Source organism: Saccostrea echinata, unplaced genomic scaffold, assembly GCF_033153115.1.
Source record: "Saccostrea echinata isolate AGI-Se365-2 ecotype Australia unplaced genomic scaffold, CSIRO_AGI_Sech_v1 ptg000011l, whole genome shotgun sequence".
NCBI lineage: Eukaryota > Metazoa > Mollusca > Bivalvia > Ostreida > Ostreidae > Saccostrea > Saccostrea echinata.
In genome coordinates this window covers 3100233-3122243 of record NW_026889760.1, presented here as the reverse complement: position 1 = coordinate 3122243, position 22011 = coordinate 3100233, and the positions used below count along the sequence as shown (strand labels likewise).

Here is a 22011-nt window from a genome sequence, read left to right as displayed (position 1 = left end):
CAACGAAAAAATACTAATCCGAGACAGTCGGGAGTCGGTAGTGACAGTACTAGTTTTACCTCCTGTCTACCTAAAACCCAAAATAGAGTTGGTAGTCCGTCCAGAATGACAGAAGTTTCTTCTATGAAAATATATTTACTTCTTCTTACATATGAAGAACTAAGAATGCAGAATTATTCTTTATTTAAAATTTATAAATAATGCGAATGTTTCTTTAGAGAAGTGGCAGATCATGGAATTTTTTTTTGGGGGGGGGGGGGGGGTGTCAGATATGTCGAGTAATCTTTTGTATGAATTGTTTAAGCGCGGTTCAACCGGAAATCACTTCTATCCACAATATACTTCAGTTCTGAGAACATTTCTCACAAGTGAAACCTTTTTAAAAAGCAAGATGTCCATAGGAATGAGCAAAGAAGAATACCTGAAACGTTACACTTCTGATTACACAGCATTAGATAAACGAAAGAAACGAAGAAAAAAGCCAGAAAATGTCAGAGTTCCAAAGTCAAGAATTGTAGATGATGATATTGATTTAAAGACACTTCTTCCAAGTAATCTTGAGGATACCTCAGCATATGACAATATAGAAGAAAATGTACCAACTGTTGCAGCGTTTATGGATGAGCGTCCAAAACATATTCAAGAACTTGAGGCGTACACAACGGACAAATGGAAGGGAGTCGCAGCAAAAGATGAAAACTTGAAAAACTCTCAAATTAGAAAGAGACACGACTCAGACTCTAGTACTTCACCAATAGGTAGAGAAAGACATGATTCAAATTCTGACCAATCACCTCCAAGAAAAGGACGTCATGATTCAAATTCTGACCAGTCACCTCCAAGAAAAGGACGACATGATTCTGATTCTGACCAATCACCTCAAAGGAATCAAAGACATGAATCAGATTCTGACCAATCACCACAAAGGAATCAAAGACATGAATCAGATTCTGATCAATCACCACAAAGGAATCGAAGACATGAATCAGATTCTGACCAATCACCACAAAGGAATCGAAGACATGATTCAGATTCTGACCAATCTCCACCAAGGAAATTACCTAAAAGTTATTCTAAAAAAGGAAAACAAATAGAAGATGCAAAATATGACCATAGTGTTTTCAGAAAATCTAACAGTGCTAATGAATCAGGAAAAAGTAAAAATCTCAAGGACCATTCCTTTCAGAAAGAACAAGATGAAAAGAATAGTAGTAAAATGAATAAAACATTGTCTGGAAAGAAAGCTGGTCTCTCTTCAGCAAAAGATATGAAGACAGAAGCAGATGTGTTGAGAAGGAAAGAAGATGAAACATTTAAACAGATATCATCAGATCTCTTGGGAAAAGATGCTAAGACTCAATACAGAAAAAGTGGAAGACAGCAAAAGAAAAAAGATGCAGAGCCAACAATAGAGGAAATAAAGAGAAAAGAAGAAATAGAAGCCAAGCACCATGAATGGGGGAAAGGTATAAAGCAAACAGAGAACAGGGCAGCTAAATTAGAAGATCATCTGTATGAAATGTCTAAACCTTTGGCACGAGCACGAGATGACAAAGATTTAGATGCTATGTTAAAGGATATGGAAAGAGCTGATGACCCAATGTTAGCCTTCATTAAGAAGAAAAAAAGCAACAACAAAACGAAAAAAGAACTTCCAAAATATAAAGGTCCCCCTCCACCTCCAAACAGATTTGGGATTATGCCAGGCTACAGATGGGATGGTGTAGACAGATCAAATGGTTTTGAACGATCAATATATGCAAAACTCTCGGACAAAAAAGCTGTTGAAGATATGGCTTACAAATGGAGTGTGGAAGATATGTAGTCTGTAAATTCAGGGGTAAATCTTTATGATCTCCAGGGACATAATTATGATGTACCAAATTCTTAAGTATTCACAAATAAAATTAAAGTCTATGCAAAGGTTACTTGACTTATGTGACACCAGTCACCTGTGGCAGGAATATTTTTTACAGTCGAATCTCAGTACCTTGAATTTGGTCAGAGCGCTTCAAGATATCTGAAATTTTGAGATATGGAGATTAAAAAGGATAAAGAAAAAGAAATTGGGATTTCCAACTCATTTTGACCTATCAGTTGTATTCAAGATATCAAATTTCTAGATACTGAAATTAAAAATTCTGTATTTTATATTTTGAAATTGTATTTATAGAATCACAGAATTATTCCTATCAATTTTATTGAAATTCTCAGGGGTAAAAACATAAATATTAATGTTATAAAACATACTTTTAGGTATTACCTACATGTACAGTGTCATGGGAGGTTTTATTTCTAAAAAATAAACTTTAAGTTCTCTTGGTTTTAAAACAAACCATGCATGGATCTAGAGGGCATTTTTAGAAATATTAAGTTTCCATGTAAAAGAAACCAAAAATGACCTTAGAACCTCCCCCCCCCCCCACACGAAAGCCTCATAAAATCGTAAAGAGAATCGTGTATCTGAACACAATGAATATTACGAATAACCATAAAAATTCCTAGAAGTAAATCTGTGACCTACTTTTGGATCAATACATCATGAGGCCCAAAAGTGCATGTAATAACTGACAAAGTTTGATGATTCTTGGCCTTTTCGGGGGTCCACATCAATGTCATACTCAGAAATTATTTTGACAAACTAAAGAACATAAACAACTCGCCCAGTTGCCCCAGTGCTGGTATTCCTATTTCGGAAGGGGGAACATTCACCTAAGTCGATTTTTTTTCAGATGGATGTCTCGCCTTACCATTTTTAAAGGGGTCTGCATCTCCTCTGTGTGTGTGTGTGGGGGGGGGGGGGGGGTTCCATTTTTTTGTTTTGTTTTTTTTTTACATAGAATTACTGAAAATTCCAGGAGAGGGAGTCTGACCCCCTCCCCTTTTCACATCCGCCCATGATGCTGTTAAAATAAAAGAAGCAAATTCAAAGAATTGTGGCCCCTCCTCCGCTTTCATGTCTTTGTTGTTAGGATGCAATTATTCATTGGCGGATCCAGGGGGGGGGGGGTTCCCGGGGTTGGAAACCCCCCCTTTTATTTTTTGCCGAGTGGAGAAAGCGAGAGAGAAAGAGGATAAAATGTTTTCTGGAATTGATATTTGTACTTAGAACTAACTTATAAGCGTAGTTCAAAACAGCTCGATCGGTTGCTCATATTTCACTTGCAATATCGATAGAGTCCCAGATATTTACCTTCACTATTCCTCCCTTTCAGCGTTTTTATTTATGAGAGAATGGTAGAAAATATTCTACTTATTTTAATATATAAGTAACATGCGGGGTTTAATTTGATATCAAATTCCGGCGATCTTTGGCTATATGTGTACCGTTTTCGGATCATCTTTTGAAGGAACAAACTTAAATAAGTCATAAAAGGGAATATGCAAAAGGCCACTGTGACAGTAAATTACATGTAATTCTTTGTTTTACATAGATTTTCAAAAACCTACCCAAAAAGTTTTTCAAATTCTAAAAAAAAATCTTTGTTTTCTTCAGAAACCCTGCAAATCCATTCAATTTTAAGGCTACAGTAGTTTAAAGAATGTCTTTGTTTTTTATTCGGACTAGGAGGGGGGTTACCTTTTCAAAGAAACAAACCACGACCTAAGATCTCTCTGTGTGAATCTATGTTTGAGTGACTGTGTGTGTGTGTGGGGGGGGGGGGGGGGGCACCACCCTGGAACCCCCCTTTCAAAAATTGCTGGATCCGCCTCTGTTATTTATGGCATATTGTATCCGTCCTGTCTCTGTTTTCTGTCTTGTCTGTGCATCATACAGCAAAGACATAAATTATTGATTTAAAAATAGTTATGGCAAATATGAAAGCTTCTCAAAACAGTATTTTCAAGATGATGGTCATGAGGTCAAATAGCATACTAGTAATGCAATCCAAAAGATATTCTCACAGGTAATGCACATGTGAAAAAAGTATGAAAGCCTAATTTCTTCTGGAGCAATACTTATGGCCAAAGTTAAAATTCTTGATAAGTAGGCCAGCATTCTAGGTCAAAGTCATGAAGTCAAAAATGATATAATTCTTTCTGAAAGGTGTTGTCATAGGTAATGTAAATCTTGATGCCCTATCTTTTCTCATTCAAAAGTTATTACCAATGTAAAATTATGAGAGACTGTAGGTTAAACTTCAAGATCAAGGTCACGAGGTCAAAAACCAAAGTACATTCGGAAAGGTCTTGAAACAGGTAATAATACACATGTCAAATGTAAATGTCCTATCTTCTCTCAATCAAAAGTTATCGGCAATGTTATAAGTCAAACTTCAAGGTCTTGGGGTTAAAAATCATAATGCATTTGGAAATGCTTGTCACAGGTAATGCACGTGTCAAATATGATTGCCCTTCTTCGCTCTTCGCTCCTTCAAAAGTTAGCAGCAATGATAAAATGTTCGAAAATTTGGTCGAATTTGAGTCAAGGTCACAGGGTCGAATATATTCCACACTTGGATTTTTTTTGGTACAGTAATGCACTTGTGAGATATGAAAACTCTATCATCTCTCATTCAAAAGTTACCACCAGTGTTAATTATTTTTTTTTAAATTAAGTCAAACTTCAAGGTCATGGAGTCAATTATCATATCATATTCAGAAACTTTTTGACACAGGTAATGTACTTGTCAAATATGAACACACTATCCTCTCTCATTTAGACGTTATCAATAATGTTTTTTTTTTTTAAATTAGGTCAGACTTGAAAGTCAAAGTCACAGGGTCAAAAATCATAGCATGCTAAACGTCTTGTCACAGGTAATGGACAAGTCAAATATGAAAGCTCTATCTCTACTCATTCAAAAGTTATAACAAATGTTAAAATTTATTAAAAGTAGGCCAGGCAACAAGGTCATGAGGTCAAAAATCGTAGTATATTTGGAAAGGGTTTGTCACAGGTAATGTGAATAATGTGAAATATGAAAACCCTATCTTTTCTCATTCAAACGTATGAGGCGCCGTTTTGGTATTAACTCAGTGCTAAAAAGTGATATCACCTATTCGAATAGGTGATATCACCTATCCAATTGGTGATATCACCTATTCGAATAAGTGATATCACCTATTTGAATAGGTGATATTACCTATTTGATTTGAATTGGTGATATCACCTATTTGAAAAGGTGATATCACTTATTCGAATAGGTGATATCACCTATTCAAATTAAATATGTGATATCACCAATTCAAATAGGTGATATCACCTATTCGAATAGGTGGTATCACTTAATCATTTTGAATAGGTGATATCACTTATTCGAATAGGTGATATCACCTATTCAAATTATTTATGAAATAACAACTGCTCCCAAGACTATAGCATTTAATTCTCATTTACTTTCACTTTCGTTTTATAACTTACCGTTCTTGGAGACGATGGATTTCAGCTTCGCATTTAGTTTTAAGCACCCCAGTAGATCTTGTAGTTTTTTTTGCTCACAAATTATATTTATTACACTTATCTATCATGTATACTATAGGAAAAATCGTGAAAATCGCATAATAAGTATTAACTGTTCCATACGGAAAATGCCCCACCTTACATAATAAAGAGAGAAAGGTATGCCACTCTGTTAAATTGTATCCCATCTTGGTATAATTTATAAAATTTATATAACTTTACAGGGGTTGATAACATAAGGTATCTAAAATGTCTCAATTACAGAGGAAAACGGGGAAGCCCGAATTTGCTTGGTTCCAATGGAAATCTAGATAGTCTTGAGGAAGGGAGCATTCATTATTTATTATTGTAAGCATATCACCTATTCAAATTGGTGATATTACCTATTCAAATTGAATAGGTGATATCAAATATTGGAATAGGTGATATCATTTATTAGAATAGGTGATATCACCTATTCAGCACGAATAGGTGATATCACCTAGTCGAATAGGTGATATCACCTATTCATTTCCAATAGGTGATATCACTATTCGAATAAGTGATATCACCTATTCGAATAAGTGATATCACGTAATCTAATAGGTGATATCACCTATTCAATTTGAATGAGTGGTATCACTTATTCGAATAGGTGATATCACCTATTCGTATAGGTGATATCACCTATTCGAATAGGTAATATCACTAAATGGCAATAAATACCAAAACGGCGCCTTATACAAACGTTATGTTTGACCTACTTTTTGAAAAGTAGGTCAAACTTCAAGGTCAAGGAGTAAAAAATCATAGTATGTTTGGAAAGGTATTGTCACAGGTAATGTACGTAAGAAATGTAAATGCCCTGTCTTTTCTCATTCAAAAGTTATGACCAATGTTAAAATTTTTGTGGCAGACTGTCAATTAAAAATGAATGAGATTTAATGCATGGCCGTAGGAACCGGGGGGCACGGGGGGCCGTGCCCCCCAATAATTTTGCCGATATATAGATTACTATAGTAAACCTTAGATACTATATGCTTATATGCTTGCGCCCCCTCAATAAAAACGTCTGATGACCTTTTTTTTTCTTTTGGTAGTTGATGACCTTTTTTTCTGCTTGTCGGGAAATTGTTGGTAGTGCCCCCTCAACTGAAAATGTATGGCTGTGCCCCCCCCCCCCCAAAACTAAAATTGCTTCCTACGGGTTTGTAATGTCCCCTCACGGAGGACAAAAATGTCAAATGACTTTTTTTTTGACTCGCGCAAGGCTCTACCTTGATAATATACATCAAAGGAAAATTTCACAGAACAACACAGGCCCTTGAAATGTTGAACCCCCCCCCCCCTCCAAAAAAAAACAAACAAAAAACAAAAAAACACGTGCACATTTTGATTTAAAAAAAATAGTAAGAGCTTATGGACCCCAGAAGGGAAAAAGAGGTAAGGCCGACCAAAAACAACATGGAGGCGAAATGTTGAAAAAGAACTGAAGGAAATGAATCTTACCTGGTGAGAGGTGGAGAGGACAGCTACGAACAGAGAAGAATGGAAATCCCTATAGTCCTTGCCCCATGTGCCTCCGGATGCAACAAGGACTATAGGAACATGTAGGTAGGTAGGTATAGTAAGAGCTCATAATTTCTCAAAAATATGGGATTTCTCCGTCAACCATAGTTATCCATATTTTTTTCTATGCAAGCAGATTCAGGTGCGAATCCAGGAATTTTTTCCAGGGGGGGGGGGGGTCCACCCAAGTCAAAAAAAATTCCAATCCAGAAAAAAAATTCTTGACAAGCAAAAAAAAAAAAAGAAAAAGAAAAGAAAAAAAAAGGAAAAAACGTAAAAATTTCTTTTCCGAACGTGAAAAACTTTTGTGGTGGTGGTGGTGGTGGGGTCTACGTGTTCGGGGGTGGGGTGGGGGGTCCAAAGTCATTTTTTAATCAGTTTCAGTATACATGTATACTTTTAATAGCTCTGCAAATTCAAGGAGGTGGGCGGGGTCCGGACCCCCCACCCACGACCCCCTCTAGTTCCGCGCATGTGATTGTACTTTTTCTCAAGTTTAGAGATTGGCCATGTACGATATAAAATTACCGTACATGGCCAATCTCTAAAACTTAAGGAAAAGTACAACCTACATGTACTTGCATACAACGACATATGGATGTGATTACATGACTTAACCACTACATGTAGCAAAGGCCATGTGTTGAACGGCGAGAAATATTTTGTACCACCTTTTATAGGAAACTGAATTCATAATTGTTCAAATCAAATTCACATTGAAAATTTTCAAGAAGTTTTTTCATTTAAAAAAATTATTTAGGGTAATTTATTTATAAATACTGTTGAAGAAAGAAATTAAAAAGAAGTTGAAAGATAATTAAGATTCTGATTTCAGGAATTAAAAAAAAATCACCTGCCAGTGACCATTATTAATTTGTGTCAGATTCATTAAAAAGCTTACCTTTTCAGATTATTTCATACAGAGGGTAAGAAAAATGTGATGAAATTTTACTAGAAAATTAAGTTTAAAATCTAATATTTTCAATGCATTACACATTACCATTTAATACCCAAGGTCTGAACCGTGTTCGAAATCCTCTTTCACTACAATCCTTGATCAACTCAACATCTATACACTAATGAAAAAAAATGGACTTAAAGAAAATTATATCATATAAAAATGAAATTATTAAGTTGATTCATTTACGGTACATGCCATTCTTCCCCAAGAAAATGTTCTCGGGCAACAAAGTATTGTTGACCAGAAATCACCGTTTTTTACTTGGGCCTACATAAGGAAAACACATGCCAATAAAGCATTCAGTAACTTCGTTTTGCCCTAATATAATGCTTAAGGATGTCCAATACTCAGCCAGGAAGGATAACTCTTAATTTTTTTATTTTATTTAAAAAGTTTCAAAATGAAGCTTGAAATTAAGATCTTTTCGTGCAACAATTTTCATTTTATGCATCTCAATATGATTCAAAGTTCTTTGAAGTCTTAAACTTAGAAACGGTCATGTAAAAGTTGACATTTGTACCCCATAAAAGAAAATAATAAATTCATTTTTTAGAGAAATCGAATTTCCTTTAATCTAGCATTAGATACCAATGCTTATTACACGGCCACCAATCGCTCTAACTCATATCCGAATGATATGAAAAGGTTTTCGTTAGCGGGACTTCCGGATATGCGTTGGAGAGACTTTTTATCTTCGCCTCGGCGGTAAGTTGAGCTCTTTTTCTTGTATTTTAACCCTTTTTTACAAAACAAAGAATGTGATTCGACCCATTTTATTGAGTTGTTGCTTCACTATGAATTGTTTGGGCTGAATTCTGTGTTGTAATGACGCCAGAAAGTTTATTCTGCAAGTTTCGTCAAACAAATCTATCCCGGGGGGTACCCGTCGTGTCTGCGATCAACTAAAACAAAGCTAATAAGCGATTGTGATACATTTTATTTATGTCAATTTGTCCCCCAAGGATCCTAAAACACATTGACATAACATAGGCTGTCCTTTATTAATTTTAGGGGTGGCTATGAATGAAAAAAAAACATGATATGAGTTAGCAGGACCAGATATGAGTTAGTGGTACATGATATGAGTTAGAAAAAAATCATAACGGGTATAATCTTCAAACGTGTTTAGCAAGAGGCACTGATTATCGTTTTTGAAATTGGATGGGGGCTGGCCATGGAAAAAAAATTGAAAACTTATATGAAAAAAAAGTTCAAGCAACATTAAAAAAAAATGGATATTATCCAAACTCGAAGGTGGGCAGGTTCCAACTTCTTTCACAACCAAATTTTATTGATACTTTATCCTGACTTAACTTTACTGCAACAAAAAGTATTTGGGGCAACACCACTTCAGTGAGCATTTGAAACTGTTGAAGGTAAATTTGGGGAAAGGGGGGGGGGGCTTAATTGATACTAGAAACCAGAGCAATAATTTTTATCACGCTGACCATTCATGCCAGGAATAATAAATGAGTGCTTGTTAAGTCTTAATACTAGAAGTATTGACAACAAAATCGCAAAAGAATTATTTAAATTCCAATCTCATTGAACTTGATGCTACTGTTCGAATTGGATCTTAACCAATTACTCCTATTTAGTAAGGCCTATAAAATAAAAATAATTTGTTTGCAAGTTGCCTACCGACCCAAACTATCTTTCCAGTCATTTTTTAAAATGAATTTTTTTTACTGGTTAGTTACAAGTTTTTATGAAATTGAGACTAATTCACTTTCTATTTTTGATTTTTGTATTAGTCAATGAAAGACTTAAAATAAGTGAAGCATTTAGAAACCCCAAGAAAATTCCTTTGATTTGTTTCAACCAAAAAACTGGAAACGTAATTAAATTTTTCAAAATAAAATTAAAAAAAAAACATTCCTTCCTATCTATCAGCTCAAAGTTAAGGTCGACAACTCCAAACTAAGAATTGTTTAGACTTAGCCTAAAATGTGTTCCCTTTACTCGGGTTTCTCAGGTCGGGTTGAATTATTTTAGGTTTAGTTAGGTTGAATTATTAAAAAGAAATAGTTGAATTGGTTTAGCACTGTTGTCATTGTTTTTATAAGATTAAACAATTTTGCGACTTATTTATTGAATTTGTTTTACTTCACTCAACTATCAGGGCTGGTGATCACTCGTAGAATGTGCAGTTGATATTTAATATGATAGTTTGTCAACTATTAGCAAGTTTTGGTCTCTCCAGGCAGTCCACTGTCAGGGGAGTTCGTTGATAATGTAATTTCCACCCCCACCCCCCCAAAATCAAATTTTACATTTTTTAATATTGAGACAAATAGCTTGTGTTTTCACTCTCCATTTTCAAAGTGAATCATTTATAAATATTATATATATATATATATATATATATATATATATATATATATATATATATATATATATATATATATATATATATATATATATATGATAATTTTATTTCTTTCAGAATTGATGAAAGATGGCGAGAAAATATTATCATTGTAAACAGTGTACCGCTAAATATACTCAAGCAGGGAAACTTGCCTATCATAGAAAGACATTACATTTGGGTCAGAAAGCAGTTCTAATACAAATGTCTGTACTGTGAGAAAACGTTCACGCTGAAAAACAGCAAACATCGACACTAATTGAGTACTCATTTGGGAGAAAAGAAGTTTAAATGTAACAAATGCGACTTCGCTTGTACAACGGCATATCAACTAAAAGGCCACAGAAGATCAAAACATAACATTTTCAATTTGCATTGTAATAAATGCAACAAAAAATACTCGTTTGAACATAGCTTAAATGAACACAAACGAAGGTGCAGTAACAGTGCAGATGGAGAATCCTTTAACCTGTCCAAGTGCGATACTTGTGATGCAACATTTTCAACAAAAAGAGCAATGAAATTACATATAAAAAGTGCTCGCCAAGGCCGCATGTACGTGTGCGAGATGTGTGGAAAATGTTAACAAATATCCAGCTGCACTCAGTCGTCACTCAAAGGCTCATCACGTGTAAAATGATTACCTCTGATATTGTTTTTTTTTATTATTATTATTTTAGTTTTGTTATTGATTTTTATGTACATGCATGTTGAAAAGACTTTCATTTATGTTTGATTTATCTTTCATTTACATGTATCGATCAATCGATCGACCGACAGAGAGTTTGTAAGTGATTGTTTCTAAAAAATTCTGTTTTAACTTTCCATATTTTATTTTCAAGTTTATTTTTTGTACATCAAATATCTCAGGGAGAGAAAATATTTGAAAATATTTGAATAAATACATAAACAATGTGTTTTACTTTATTTTAGTTTTTGCAATACAACACAAAACGTGTATATTACTCAAATTATTGAATCATAGTGTACTGGTAACAATAGCAATCAAAATGTGTCCAATTTAATGCCAAGTCTTTTGGAAGGGTGTATCTTTGCTTCATTTACTTTATATCCATGTCAGCTTCGTATCGGTAAGTCTCCTCTTGTAGGTTCATTCATGGTTTTTCTAGGCGCCGCATTTTTCTATCTTTTTCTCTGCTGTCAAAGAAGTGGTCTCTGGAAAAAAAAAATAATGCCTTCGAAACACCAATCTTCACTTTGAATATTAATCAAACAGGTTTAGGAAAAATGTCTTAATGATAATGATGTTGACTTGTAGAATATTATATCGACTTTTCAGAAAATTATTTCGACTTGTCAGATAATATATCGACATATCAGATCTTATGTTGACTTGTCAGATACTATGTCCACTTACCAGAAAAATATTTTGTCACCTGACGGCCTGAATTAAGCATGGACACATTTTCATATTGATTTTAAACTCGTGAATAAGTGACAAGCTAACGAAAAGATCTGACAAATTGATGTAGCTATCTGACAAGTTGAGGGGGGGGGGCAGAAATATTCACCATAGCTTAATCCCTATCACAAAATAAATTTTATTACATTTCTCAGCAGTTTACCAATTTTGATGCTCTATATAGGTATGCATATTTCGAATGTTAATTTTTTTCAGCAGTGCTTGATTACCAAAATATTGCCAGTATAAAGCATAAGACCTGAAGAAAAGCATAAATATACATTTAGTGAACATGTGGGCATGTCTAAAACAGTCGAGTACAGATTTCTGTATGAGGTACTCCATGCAACAGGGAACCATACATATTTAAAAGCTTCATATTCTCATTTTTCTATTTTTTTTTTTAATTATGATGTTATCTTTATGTTTCAAATGCTGTATGAATGATCATATAGCAAGAAAAAATGGGGGGGGGGGGGATGGGCAAGTAGCACCTTAATTAAAATTTACGTGCTAAAATTACAGTAGAAGACTATTTTCAGAAAAAGCCCCCCCCCCCCCCCCCGCGTACTTTAGAGACAGTTTACTCCTCGGACTTTTAAAGAGGGTTGATGATTTAGGAGAAAGCATGCACTTCTTTGCAGCCGGTGATTTCAATGGTGATCGGTCAATTAATGACCGTTTTCTGTTATAATACGAGGAAACTTTTACTCGATCGTGATATGGCTATCCCTTTTCTGCGTTTGCCTTTGAAAAGGCCCATATTGAAACCTGAAATTAGATGAATTCTAATGTTCAGCAGAATAAGAAATCGCTGTATTTTAACTGATTCAGTCCAAACATGGCAATAGCCAAATGACAATGAAAAAATAGCCTCGATGACCGACAATTAATAACCTGAAACAAGAAATATTTTAGATACATTTACACCCCCCCCCCCCTTTTCCATGGTGACAACCAATGTATCCAATTTAAATTTAGAATGATAGTGAAATCATAATACCTGAAATATGGCTTTATTCAAATTCGTGTGTGGTATAGTTGAACATAATAGTAAATTATCTAGCATTCTATTTTGCTTCTCTAACTCATATCATGTACCGCTAACTCATATCTGGTTCCGCTAACTCATATCATGTTTTTTTTTTCATTCATAGCTATCGCTTAAATCAAAAAAAGGACAGCCTATGTTATGTCAAAGTGTTTAACGATCCTTTAGGGACAAATTGACATAAATAAAATGTATCACAATCGCTTATTAGTCCCCTACCGGTGAAACCGGAGGGGACTATAGGTTTCCTCTGAGTCTGTCCGTCCGTCTGTCTGTCTGTCCCTCTGTCTGTCTGTCAGTCTGTCCCACTTGGTTTTCCGCACTTTTTTCCTAAACGCTTGCAGATATTGAGCTGATTTTTGGTATGCGAGTGTATCTTGATGAGTTACAGATCAAGTTTGCATTTCGTTCCGCTTCATTGATTTTTGACGGAATTACGGTCTTTTCAATTTTTACGGGTTTTCCGCAATTTTCTTCTAAACGCTTGTAGATATTGAGCTGATTTTTGGTATGTGGCTTTACCTTGATTAGTTACAGATCAAGTTTGCATTTCGTCCCGCTTCATTAATTCTTGTCGGAATTATGGCATTTTCAATTCTTAACGGGAACAGAACCAGATTACACTTGCCGGTAGGGGACTAGTATTGCTAATGCAATACTCTCAGAATGCTTGTTAGCTTTGTTTTAGTTGATCGCAGACACGACGGGTACCGCCGGGTTAGATTTGTTTGACGAAACTTGCAGAATAAACTTTCTAGCGTCATTACAACACAGAATTCAGCCCAAACAGTTCATAACGAAGCAACAACTCAATAAAACGGGTCGAATCACATTCTTTGTTTTGTAAACAAGCATTCTGAGAGTATTGCATTAGCAATACTAGTCCCCTACCAGCAAGTGTAATCTGGTTCCGTTCCCGTTAAGAAATGAAAATGCCATAATTCCGTCAAAAATTAATGAAGCGGGACGAAATGCAAACTTGATCTGTAACTAATCAAGGTAAAGCCACATACCAAAAATCAGCTCAATATCTACAAGCGTTTAGAAGAAAATTGTGGAAAACCCGAAAAAATTGAAAAGGCCGTAATTCCGTCAAGAATCAATGAAGCGGAACGAAATGCAAACTTGATCTGTAACTCATCAAGATACACTCACATACCAAAAATCAGCTCAATATCTGCAAGCGTTTAGGAAAAAAGTGCGGAAAACCAAGTGGGACAGACTGACAGACAGACAGAGGGACAGACAGACAGACAGACAGACGGACAGACAGACAGACAGACAGACAGACGGACGGACAGACGGACGGACAGACTCAGAGGAAACCTATAGTCCCCTCCGGTTTCACCGGTAGGGGACTAAAAAGGGTTAAAATACAAGAAAAAGAGCTCAACTTACCGCCGAGGCGAAGATAAAAAGTCCCTCCAACGCATATCCGGAAGTCCCGCTAACGAAAACCTTTTCATATCATTCGGATATGAGTTAGAGCGATTGGTGGCCTGTATTAGCAAGATATGGAATTAGACGTAATATGTGATGTCATGCAATGATAACACAAGCTTTTTACACTATGTATTATATAACAAAGAGAAGATCTTAAATGCATGTACTGTATATAAGCGAGAAAAAAAAGCAAAACAAAACGATGCAATTTCCTCCAAATGCCTGGATACCTATATTCTTTTTTATCCTGAATTATATTTGTTGATCAATTTTCAACTAGAAAATGCTTAGCTGGTGTTTTTATTCGCATTTCCTGAAAATATATTTGAGATTTGATAATTTCCCTATATAATATGATTATATAACTATAATGATGAACTTTGAAGAAATACCATGGGTAAATTCACGTTACTATGTGAAATCATATCAGAGACATTTTTGTGAGCATTTTCAATTACTGAAAGGCTGATTTTCAGAACCTGAGGATCGGACTACCTTGAATTACTCGAATGGATCACAACTGTGTACTACACTAGATTTTTAAATCAAAGGGCAGATCACTTTAGCTACTTACAAGTACCATGAAATTAGAATTATGTGCAGTGTATAGAGATTTCTTAAGTACACATTAAGTAGAAGTGATCAGCCTTGGTCAATTAATTAATTTTGTTTTGTTCATTAACATACTTAAAGAGGTTCGATCCTGATCTTTTGAGCAGATTTTTGTCTGGACCTTTATTCCTAAAAATCTGCATCATATTTTAGTTCTTGCATTAATTTTGGATTCTAAAATGCAAATTAAACTATAGTCAATTAAAAACCCACGAATAAATTCCATATAAAAATCATTAATTGAGGAACTATATTTGATGGAAGGTATTTTAGAAGAAAATGATCAATTTTTCTCCTTCAAAGTATTTACAGCACTGTTAAGTTTGGATTCCTATTTTCCCATGCACGTTGCACACAGAGTTATTTTGTGCAGTGAAATGTTTTATGCTGGTCCTTCAATATTTATTCAATTAACTTTTATGAATTCTATCATCATAGTGTGACAAATATAGTAAGTATATTATGAAAATCCACGAAATATTAGGGCCAGTTTTAACTTAAAATTAACACTTTTTCAGTAATATCTAAAAATGTATGTCATAGACCCCCACTTTTGATTTTCTTTTCTGAATATATGAGATAACTTTGATCATTCTGCGAAGTAATTTGAAACCTTTTCTTTCTTACAATTTTTAATGTGTCCTTTCAAGATAGAATAAGAGTATATTTGGTCCCATTTTATTTGGATAAATTTATATTACAGGAAAAACTACGAAGTGATTTATGTCTAAGACACAATTTCAGTGCAAAAAGGTCATATTAAATATTCTGTAGTGTCAAAAGAATTGTATTGGCCCCCATTTTTTGTTTTAAGACTTTTGAAAGCAGGATCCTCCCTCCTTGAATGAGCTGATGTGTGGATAGTGTAACCCCCCTTCCCCCAAATCTGGGATATTTTTAAGACATAATTAATAATGTATCAAAAATATATGAACTCCTAGAATATCATGCCTAAATTATTAGTCCCCTACCGGTGAAACCGGAGGGGACTATAGGTTTCCTCTGAGTCTGTCCGTCCGTCTGTCTGTCCGTCTGTCTGTCTGTCCCTCTGTCTGTCCCACTTGGTTTTCCGCACTTTTTTCCTAAACGCTTGCAGATATTGAGCTGATTTTTGGTGTGTGAGTGTATCTTGATGAGTTACAGATCAAGTTTGCATTTCGTTCCGCTTCATTGATTTTTGACGGAATGACGGCCTTTTCAATTTTTACGGGTTTTCCGCAATTTTCTTCTAAACGCTTGTAGATATTGAGCTGATTTTTGGTATGTGGCTTTACCTTGATTAGTTATAGATCAAGTTTGCATTTCGTCCCGCTTCATTAATTTTTGACGGAATTATGGCATTTTCAATTCTTAACGGGAACAGAACCAGATTACACTTGCCGGTAGGGGACTAGTATTGCTCATGCAATACTCTCAGAATGCTTGTTTTATATCTGATACTAGTTCTCATTTTATTAAGTTTCAGAGATTGTCCCTCTGCATGTATATCCATAAAGGAACAAAAATGAAAATATCACACTGTTGATATTATATGCTATATAGGATAAAAATGAATTTTTTTTATAAATTACTGGGAGGGAGGGGTTACACAATCCATATGTTAGATGCCTGTGCAAAAATAACTGGGTATATAGAATGAACTCCCTAAAAAAATTATACTCTAGTCTACCTTTGAACTACTACACTGTACCAATAAGGAAGAATACACAATAGACACGTCTGTGTGATAATGTTTTTTCCATACTTATTCACAACTTAATGTTTTTAAATGAATTGCAAAATATAATGACTGCTTAAAATTCTGATTAAGTAAGCTAACATTATAACTGCATGTATTAATAAACAATTCATTTATTATTCTTTTCTTAAAATATGATTACATTCTTAAAACAGATCTTTCTTTTTTTTTTTATTAAAACTCTATGCATTTCATGTACCATTTATCATTCAGAATTCATAATATAGAGTGTAGTGCTCTCATCTTTCAAATTACAAGTAAATGTATATCTGGGATGGACCATATCTGCTTTCTTTTTCCTACACTATAACTTCTTTTGTGTTAGCAATGATGTAGAGTTCATAGCATGACGGCAAATCATATAATGCAAACCTGCATGGCTTCCTGAAAACTCCTCAAAACTTTGATATCCAGAGCAAACGTTTAGTCTAACCATACAGGTATTTCAGCTATATATCTGAATATTAAGAAATGTGTATTGACTGAATATTTTTTATCACAGTATCACTGCTTGCACCCCTGCATCTAGTTTGATAACTTCTCCATTCACATATGGATTGTCAATTATTTTCTCACAAAGATGGTAGAATGTTTGTGATGAACCAAGTTTATGAGGAAATGCCATTAAACTACAAAACTTTCGCTCTCTTTTCTTAGGCCATCCCTCTGGTATTTGGTAGTCTAAAAACCCTGTAAACAAAAACGAAAGAAATTCTATTCATTTTTATCCAATATTAAATCATTTTGAAAAGGTATATCTTATGCTTAATCCTAGGCCTATATGACAGAAATATGGAAGTATTACTTGACATTTTTAACATTTTCTTTATGATTGAAAAATTAATGTAACAGCATGCAGGCTTTCAAGGGGTTTCAATAATATCGAAATGAAAAGGTGAATTTATTCCTTTTAAGAGGCTTTTTTAGAACTATTTCCAATAATTTTGCCAATTATGAAATTTGAAGCAGAGAATTCTGATCATTGAAACGATGAAAAATCACCTCTTGCCTCTCCTCATTGAAAGCCTTGGCATGTTTGTACTTGAAAAACAAATGTCATTTCAAGACAAAAGGAGCAAAACTCCTTCTAAAGATGACATTAAATGATCTTACAATGATTGATTTACCCACGGATGAAAGGTGATAATAGGAATGAACTAGTCAAGGTTGGTGAAATTTTGTTACTCTACAATCCAGATAGCTGTCTGGCCAAAATACTAAAATAAATAGGGATGAAACGATACGCCTCCTTCACGATATGATACATATTGTATAATTTTGTGTTGGTACGGTTATTTTCGATATGATATATTTTGATAGAAAAAATTTCAACATTGTTTTATGTTTTGTTTCAATAAATCCTGTCACTAAATCTAAGTGCAAACTGACTGGAAGAAATTGATTAGAATGATCTGACTGTTAAAGATTATTTTACAAACTACCAGTCCTAAAAAATTTACATTTTAAAAATTAAATTATGCCGAGTAGCATGGGTTTACTTATACCAAACCCGACTGCATAATGATCCTGACCAAAATATGAACCAAACCGAAAATGGAGAATTTTTACCATGTATCAAACCCAGAAAAAAAAATAATGTGGTGAATGGATACCACAGTGAACCGTTTCACCCCTAAAAATAAAATTCAACTACTTAAACTGAAGTCACCTGTTGCAATACTGTTGACTCTTATACCCAGATCGTTAAAATCCCTGGCCATTGGAAGTGTCATTCCAATTATCGCAGCCTGGGACATGGTGTAAGGAACTAGGGAACTTCCAAATCCTAAAGTGTGAGACTTGTTGATGATTACCCCTCTTTGTCCATTTGAGTCAGGTTCATTTTTAGACATCAGTCCAGCACTTAGCCTACATACATTAAATGTGCTGGTCAAATTTTCCTGCAAAAAATGTAATCAACTTCATGGAAAACATGAAAAAATTTTAATGGGGGATGAATATCATAGTACTTGCAGTAAATTACGAGTAACCATGTACTGAATTAAATGAGTAAATTATCTCAGAAATTACTATGCAGCTAATTAGTAATTTGCATGAACAATGAAGCCATTTATGCATTTACTGTGTGCTCCAATAAAACCTAGATAGTTACATCTTACAAATACATTTTAATCTACATGATATTAGAAAATATTCTCTTGCATTTACTTAGACGGCATGCACTAATATATATATTTTAATCATAAAATACATGTGATTGGGCTGTAATGATTCATATTGATAAATTGTTTTGATACAAACCCTTAAAAGTTTCTCCATAAACTCCTCTGTTAACTTTTCTCCCCTGGTTTCAGTTTGCGTGTTTTCATGTGAATTTTCTCTCTCTATCTGAGATTTGATATGAATTTTGCTAGTCCTTGCATAACTCGGGCAATTGATCGTAACATCAAGTTTTCCAAACTTCTCTTCCGTCAAATTTATTGCCTTCTCAACATCTTCTTCTTTTGTTAGCTAAAAGAAGTGCATAATAAATCACAATTATATCGAAAGTACATGTATGCCATAACATAAAAATTCTCTCTTTATAAACCAAGCATTTTCTAGCTTAAAGACGTACAACACACTGGGGGAGATAACTCTTGGGATTTCAATAAAACGTTTAACATAACGTTAATTTGACGTTAATTATGAAGCATCAAAATGACGAGCGATACGATCCCGATGTAATTAATGTAAAAAAAAAAGAATAGAGGTTTTTATTGTGGTTTCTTTAGGAATACCAAATCCTATCCTTGATCATTTGCGCAATTGCAATAAATCCCCTCCTCCATAAAAAAGAAAAAAAGACAGTACATTCCTTCTTTAATTTAAATTTAGTTAATTAATTCTTTAATATTGTATTTATGATATACACAAAGGTAATGTTTTAATCAAAAATGTTAATGCTACTCTACATTGCTTTGTCCCCTTACAATCAGCCGCATAACACTGAGAAAAAAATATTACCGGTATGTCTAAATATTATCATATTACGAAAATAAACATTTTCTTGCTTTTCTTTTCTTTGAAAAAAAAAAATGAAAAAGAGTAACCGTTTTCAGAAGGTCACTGATCAAAGAAAAACAACTCTAAAAATGTAGCGGTGTATGTCTTTCCTCCCCTTAGCTGAGTTATTCCTCCTGTTTTCTGAAGAATTATGGTTTTTTCCCCTCACAAATACACAAATACATTTACAGTGTGTTGCAAGGAACACAAGAACTGAAAGCCAAAGTTTATACAAATTAAAGTAAGTATCAACAGTGAAAAATTATTTATTGAAATTAAAACAACGGTTGCACCCCACTGAGAAAATCTTTTTCTGAAAATAGTTTTAGATCGCATTTCCTTGAATAAAAAAAAAAAAACGATTGATACCAATGTAGATGATACCATTGTAGATGATTCAGGCACACGAATAATTTTAATATTGATAAATAATTTACAATTTGGTAAAATTGAAGTTAATATGGACGAAAACATCATTTCCATTTATTGAAACAATAGAAGGATACAATAGGGGGGGGGGGGGGGGGGGGGGTATCACCCTCTCGTTTGAAAACAGAAATAATTAAAAACCTACACGTACATATATTCCATTTTCATCACAAGAGAGTTGTACCTACATACACCACTGTTGGTTCACTTAAAAAATAATATTCAATGCAAGTAGAAGTCATATAAAGGTTTGAAACTGCACCTGTGTGCATGAACGCCAAACCGGACACGTGGTCATAAAATCCTTAGATTTTTACTAAATATAAATATAAAAAAAATAATATTTAGAATAACAAAAAATACTAGTAGTCAATATTTAATCTGTATACACGAATGAAGGACATTACTTTGGGAGTTCAATATGCAATTATATATATTATGCAGACGTAACCGATGTTTGTTTTTTTTCAAGCTCGAATGTCCTGCATTGCAGAGAATAATGGAGGGGGGGGGGGGGGGTCTTAAAATTTCAGAAATTGCTTACTCATCTTCATTTAAATGCAGATGTAAAGTTATATATTTGTGATAAATATAATGTACATTACATTTATTAAGTAAAAGATATTTTCCAGCTAGGAATTTTTATCTGTATTTGTAGATTCATAGCATTGCTTTCGTTCCAAGTCTCAGACGCTGTGAGAAACGTAACTTACGGAGAGAGGGGGAGGAGAGCTTTTCCGCTATAAATTCAAAACACGTTGCTTAAAAAAATTTCAAAAAATTATCAAGAACATTTTGATCATCAGTTACAAGAAGTAATTATTTTTTTCAAAATTAAACGACAGATTTTTTCATTAAAAAATATTTCATTTGAAAATCATGCATTTTTCAATGCAAAAATGAACCATAGTTTTTAGGTTTAGATTCTTCAAAATCGTTTTTCTGGAAATGTACCTCTACAAATTCACTTTGTTTGTGTGTTTAATAGTTAAACGAACGATTCGGCAAATTTTGACAGCTAGGCTAACCTTAAATATTTTGAAATAAGGGATTTTATAGTTAGTTGGTTGAAATTTTTTTGTACTCGTGATCAGCCAAAGGGGGGTAACTTTAGGAACTTCCTGTCCAATTTCTGCTTGAACGATTTTGACCAAAATGTACATACACATAGTAGATATAGTCATGTATAAGATATACAAAAATAGCGAAAATTAAACGACAGGAAATTTTTGGGGTAGGTGTGTTGTACATCCTTAAAGGGGGAGTAATTTTACCTCATACTGATTTTCTTTACAATATACAAGTACGCATATCACAAATTCCTATCAATTAAAACAGCATTTATGTATGCAACTGATCTTTATCCCAATATAAATGGGAGGCTTCCACTAAATCATAACCTGTCCACATCTCAACTTACATCTGCAGTAAAAAACAAGCAGTTATTTCTTCCCAAACTCTCTTGTATTTCTTCTCCTGCTTCTGTGTCTGTGTCACATAAAACAACTCTCCCTCCTCTCTGAACAAAGTTTTCTGCACATATTCTTCCTAGATTTCTAGAACCATTCGCAATTAGGAAAACAGTACCCTGTAAACGAATTGACATAAATGTACAATGTAAACAACACTTTACGTTCGAATTGTCTCCAATTTGAAACAAAATTGTACCTTTCTATACCTAAAATTGGACTTGCAAAAAAAAAAAGGAATCGATCGACCACTAAAAATGTGTAATGGTTAAATTATAAAATTGATATCTTGTTATATTACAAGGGATTTCATGTTCTAACCTTAAATTTTGACACAACCGAGGCCATGGACACGATTCACATGTGGGCAACAAATTTAGTAACTTGTACTTATAATATTCGTGTAAATAAAAAACAAATTTCTTCATGAACAATTTTTAATAAAAATTTCAGTTTCTGGATGATCTATTATTTACATATCCGAATTTATCCATAAAGACTTCATATACTATGCCAATTAAAGATATCGCGAGGCCAAAACCAACACAAGTAGCGTAGG

General features: G+C 34.0%; 2 protein-coding genes and 1 long non-coding RNA gene across 3 annotated transcripts; 1 reads left to right on the top strand and 2 right to left on the bottom strand.

Moving 5' to 3' along the window:
• The first annotated feature begins 372 nt into the window (after positions 1-372).
• Positions 373-1915, top strand: LOC133184933 (BUD13 homolog). The gene has a single exon (XM_061319999.1). The coding sequence runs from the start codon at positions 392-394 to the stop codon at positions 1823-1825; it is 1434 nt and encodes a 477-aa protein (XP_061175983.1). The 5' UTR covers positions 373-391; the 3' UTR covers positions 1826-1915.
• A 9276-nt stretch (positions 1916-11191) lies between these two features.
• Positions 11192-14267, bottom strand: LOC133184932 (uncharacterized). The gene is made up of 2 exons (XR_009720872.1): positions 14154-14267; positions 11192-11457 (listed from the first exon to the last, which is right to left on the bottom strand). It is a non-coding gene; the product is annotated as an uncharacterized LOC133184932 (long non-coding RNA).
• Positions 14268-16685: 2418 nt separating this feature from the next.
• Positions 16686-21800, bottom strand: LOC133184930 (3-hydroxyacyl-CoA dehydrogenase type-2-like). The gene is made up of 5 exons (XM_061319998.1): positions 21774-21800; positions 21404-21571; positions 18811-19020; positions 18218-18449; positions 16686-17238 (listed from the first exon to the last, which is right to left on the bottom strand). Exons 1-5 carry the CDS (start codon positions 21798-21800, stop codon positions 17045-17047), a joined length of 831 nt encoding a protein of 276 aa, XP_061175982.1. The 3' UTR covers positions 16686-17044.
• Between the last annotated feature and the right edge of the window lie 211 nt (positions 21801-22011).

Bases quoted from the DNA above. Each gene is read 5' to 3' on its own strand.
- LOC133184930 (XM_061319998.1), bottom strand. From the start codon at position 21,800: ATGGCCTCGGTTGTGTCAAAATTTAAG. The intron at 18,450-18,810 runs GTTTGTATCAAA...CATTTTTTGCAG, and splicing joins TTATGGAGAAACTTTTAAGG to GAAAATTTGACCAGCACATT. The intron at 17,239-18,217 runs GTGACTTCAGTT...TTTTGTTTACAG, and splicing joins AGTCAACAGTATTGCAACAG to GGTTTTTAGACTACCAAATA.
- LOC133184933 (XM_061319999.1), top strand. From the start codon at position 392: ATGTCCATAGGAATGAGCAAAGAAGAATACCTGAAACGTTACACTTCT.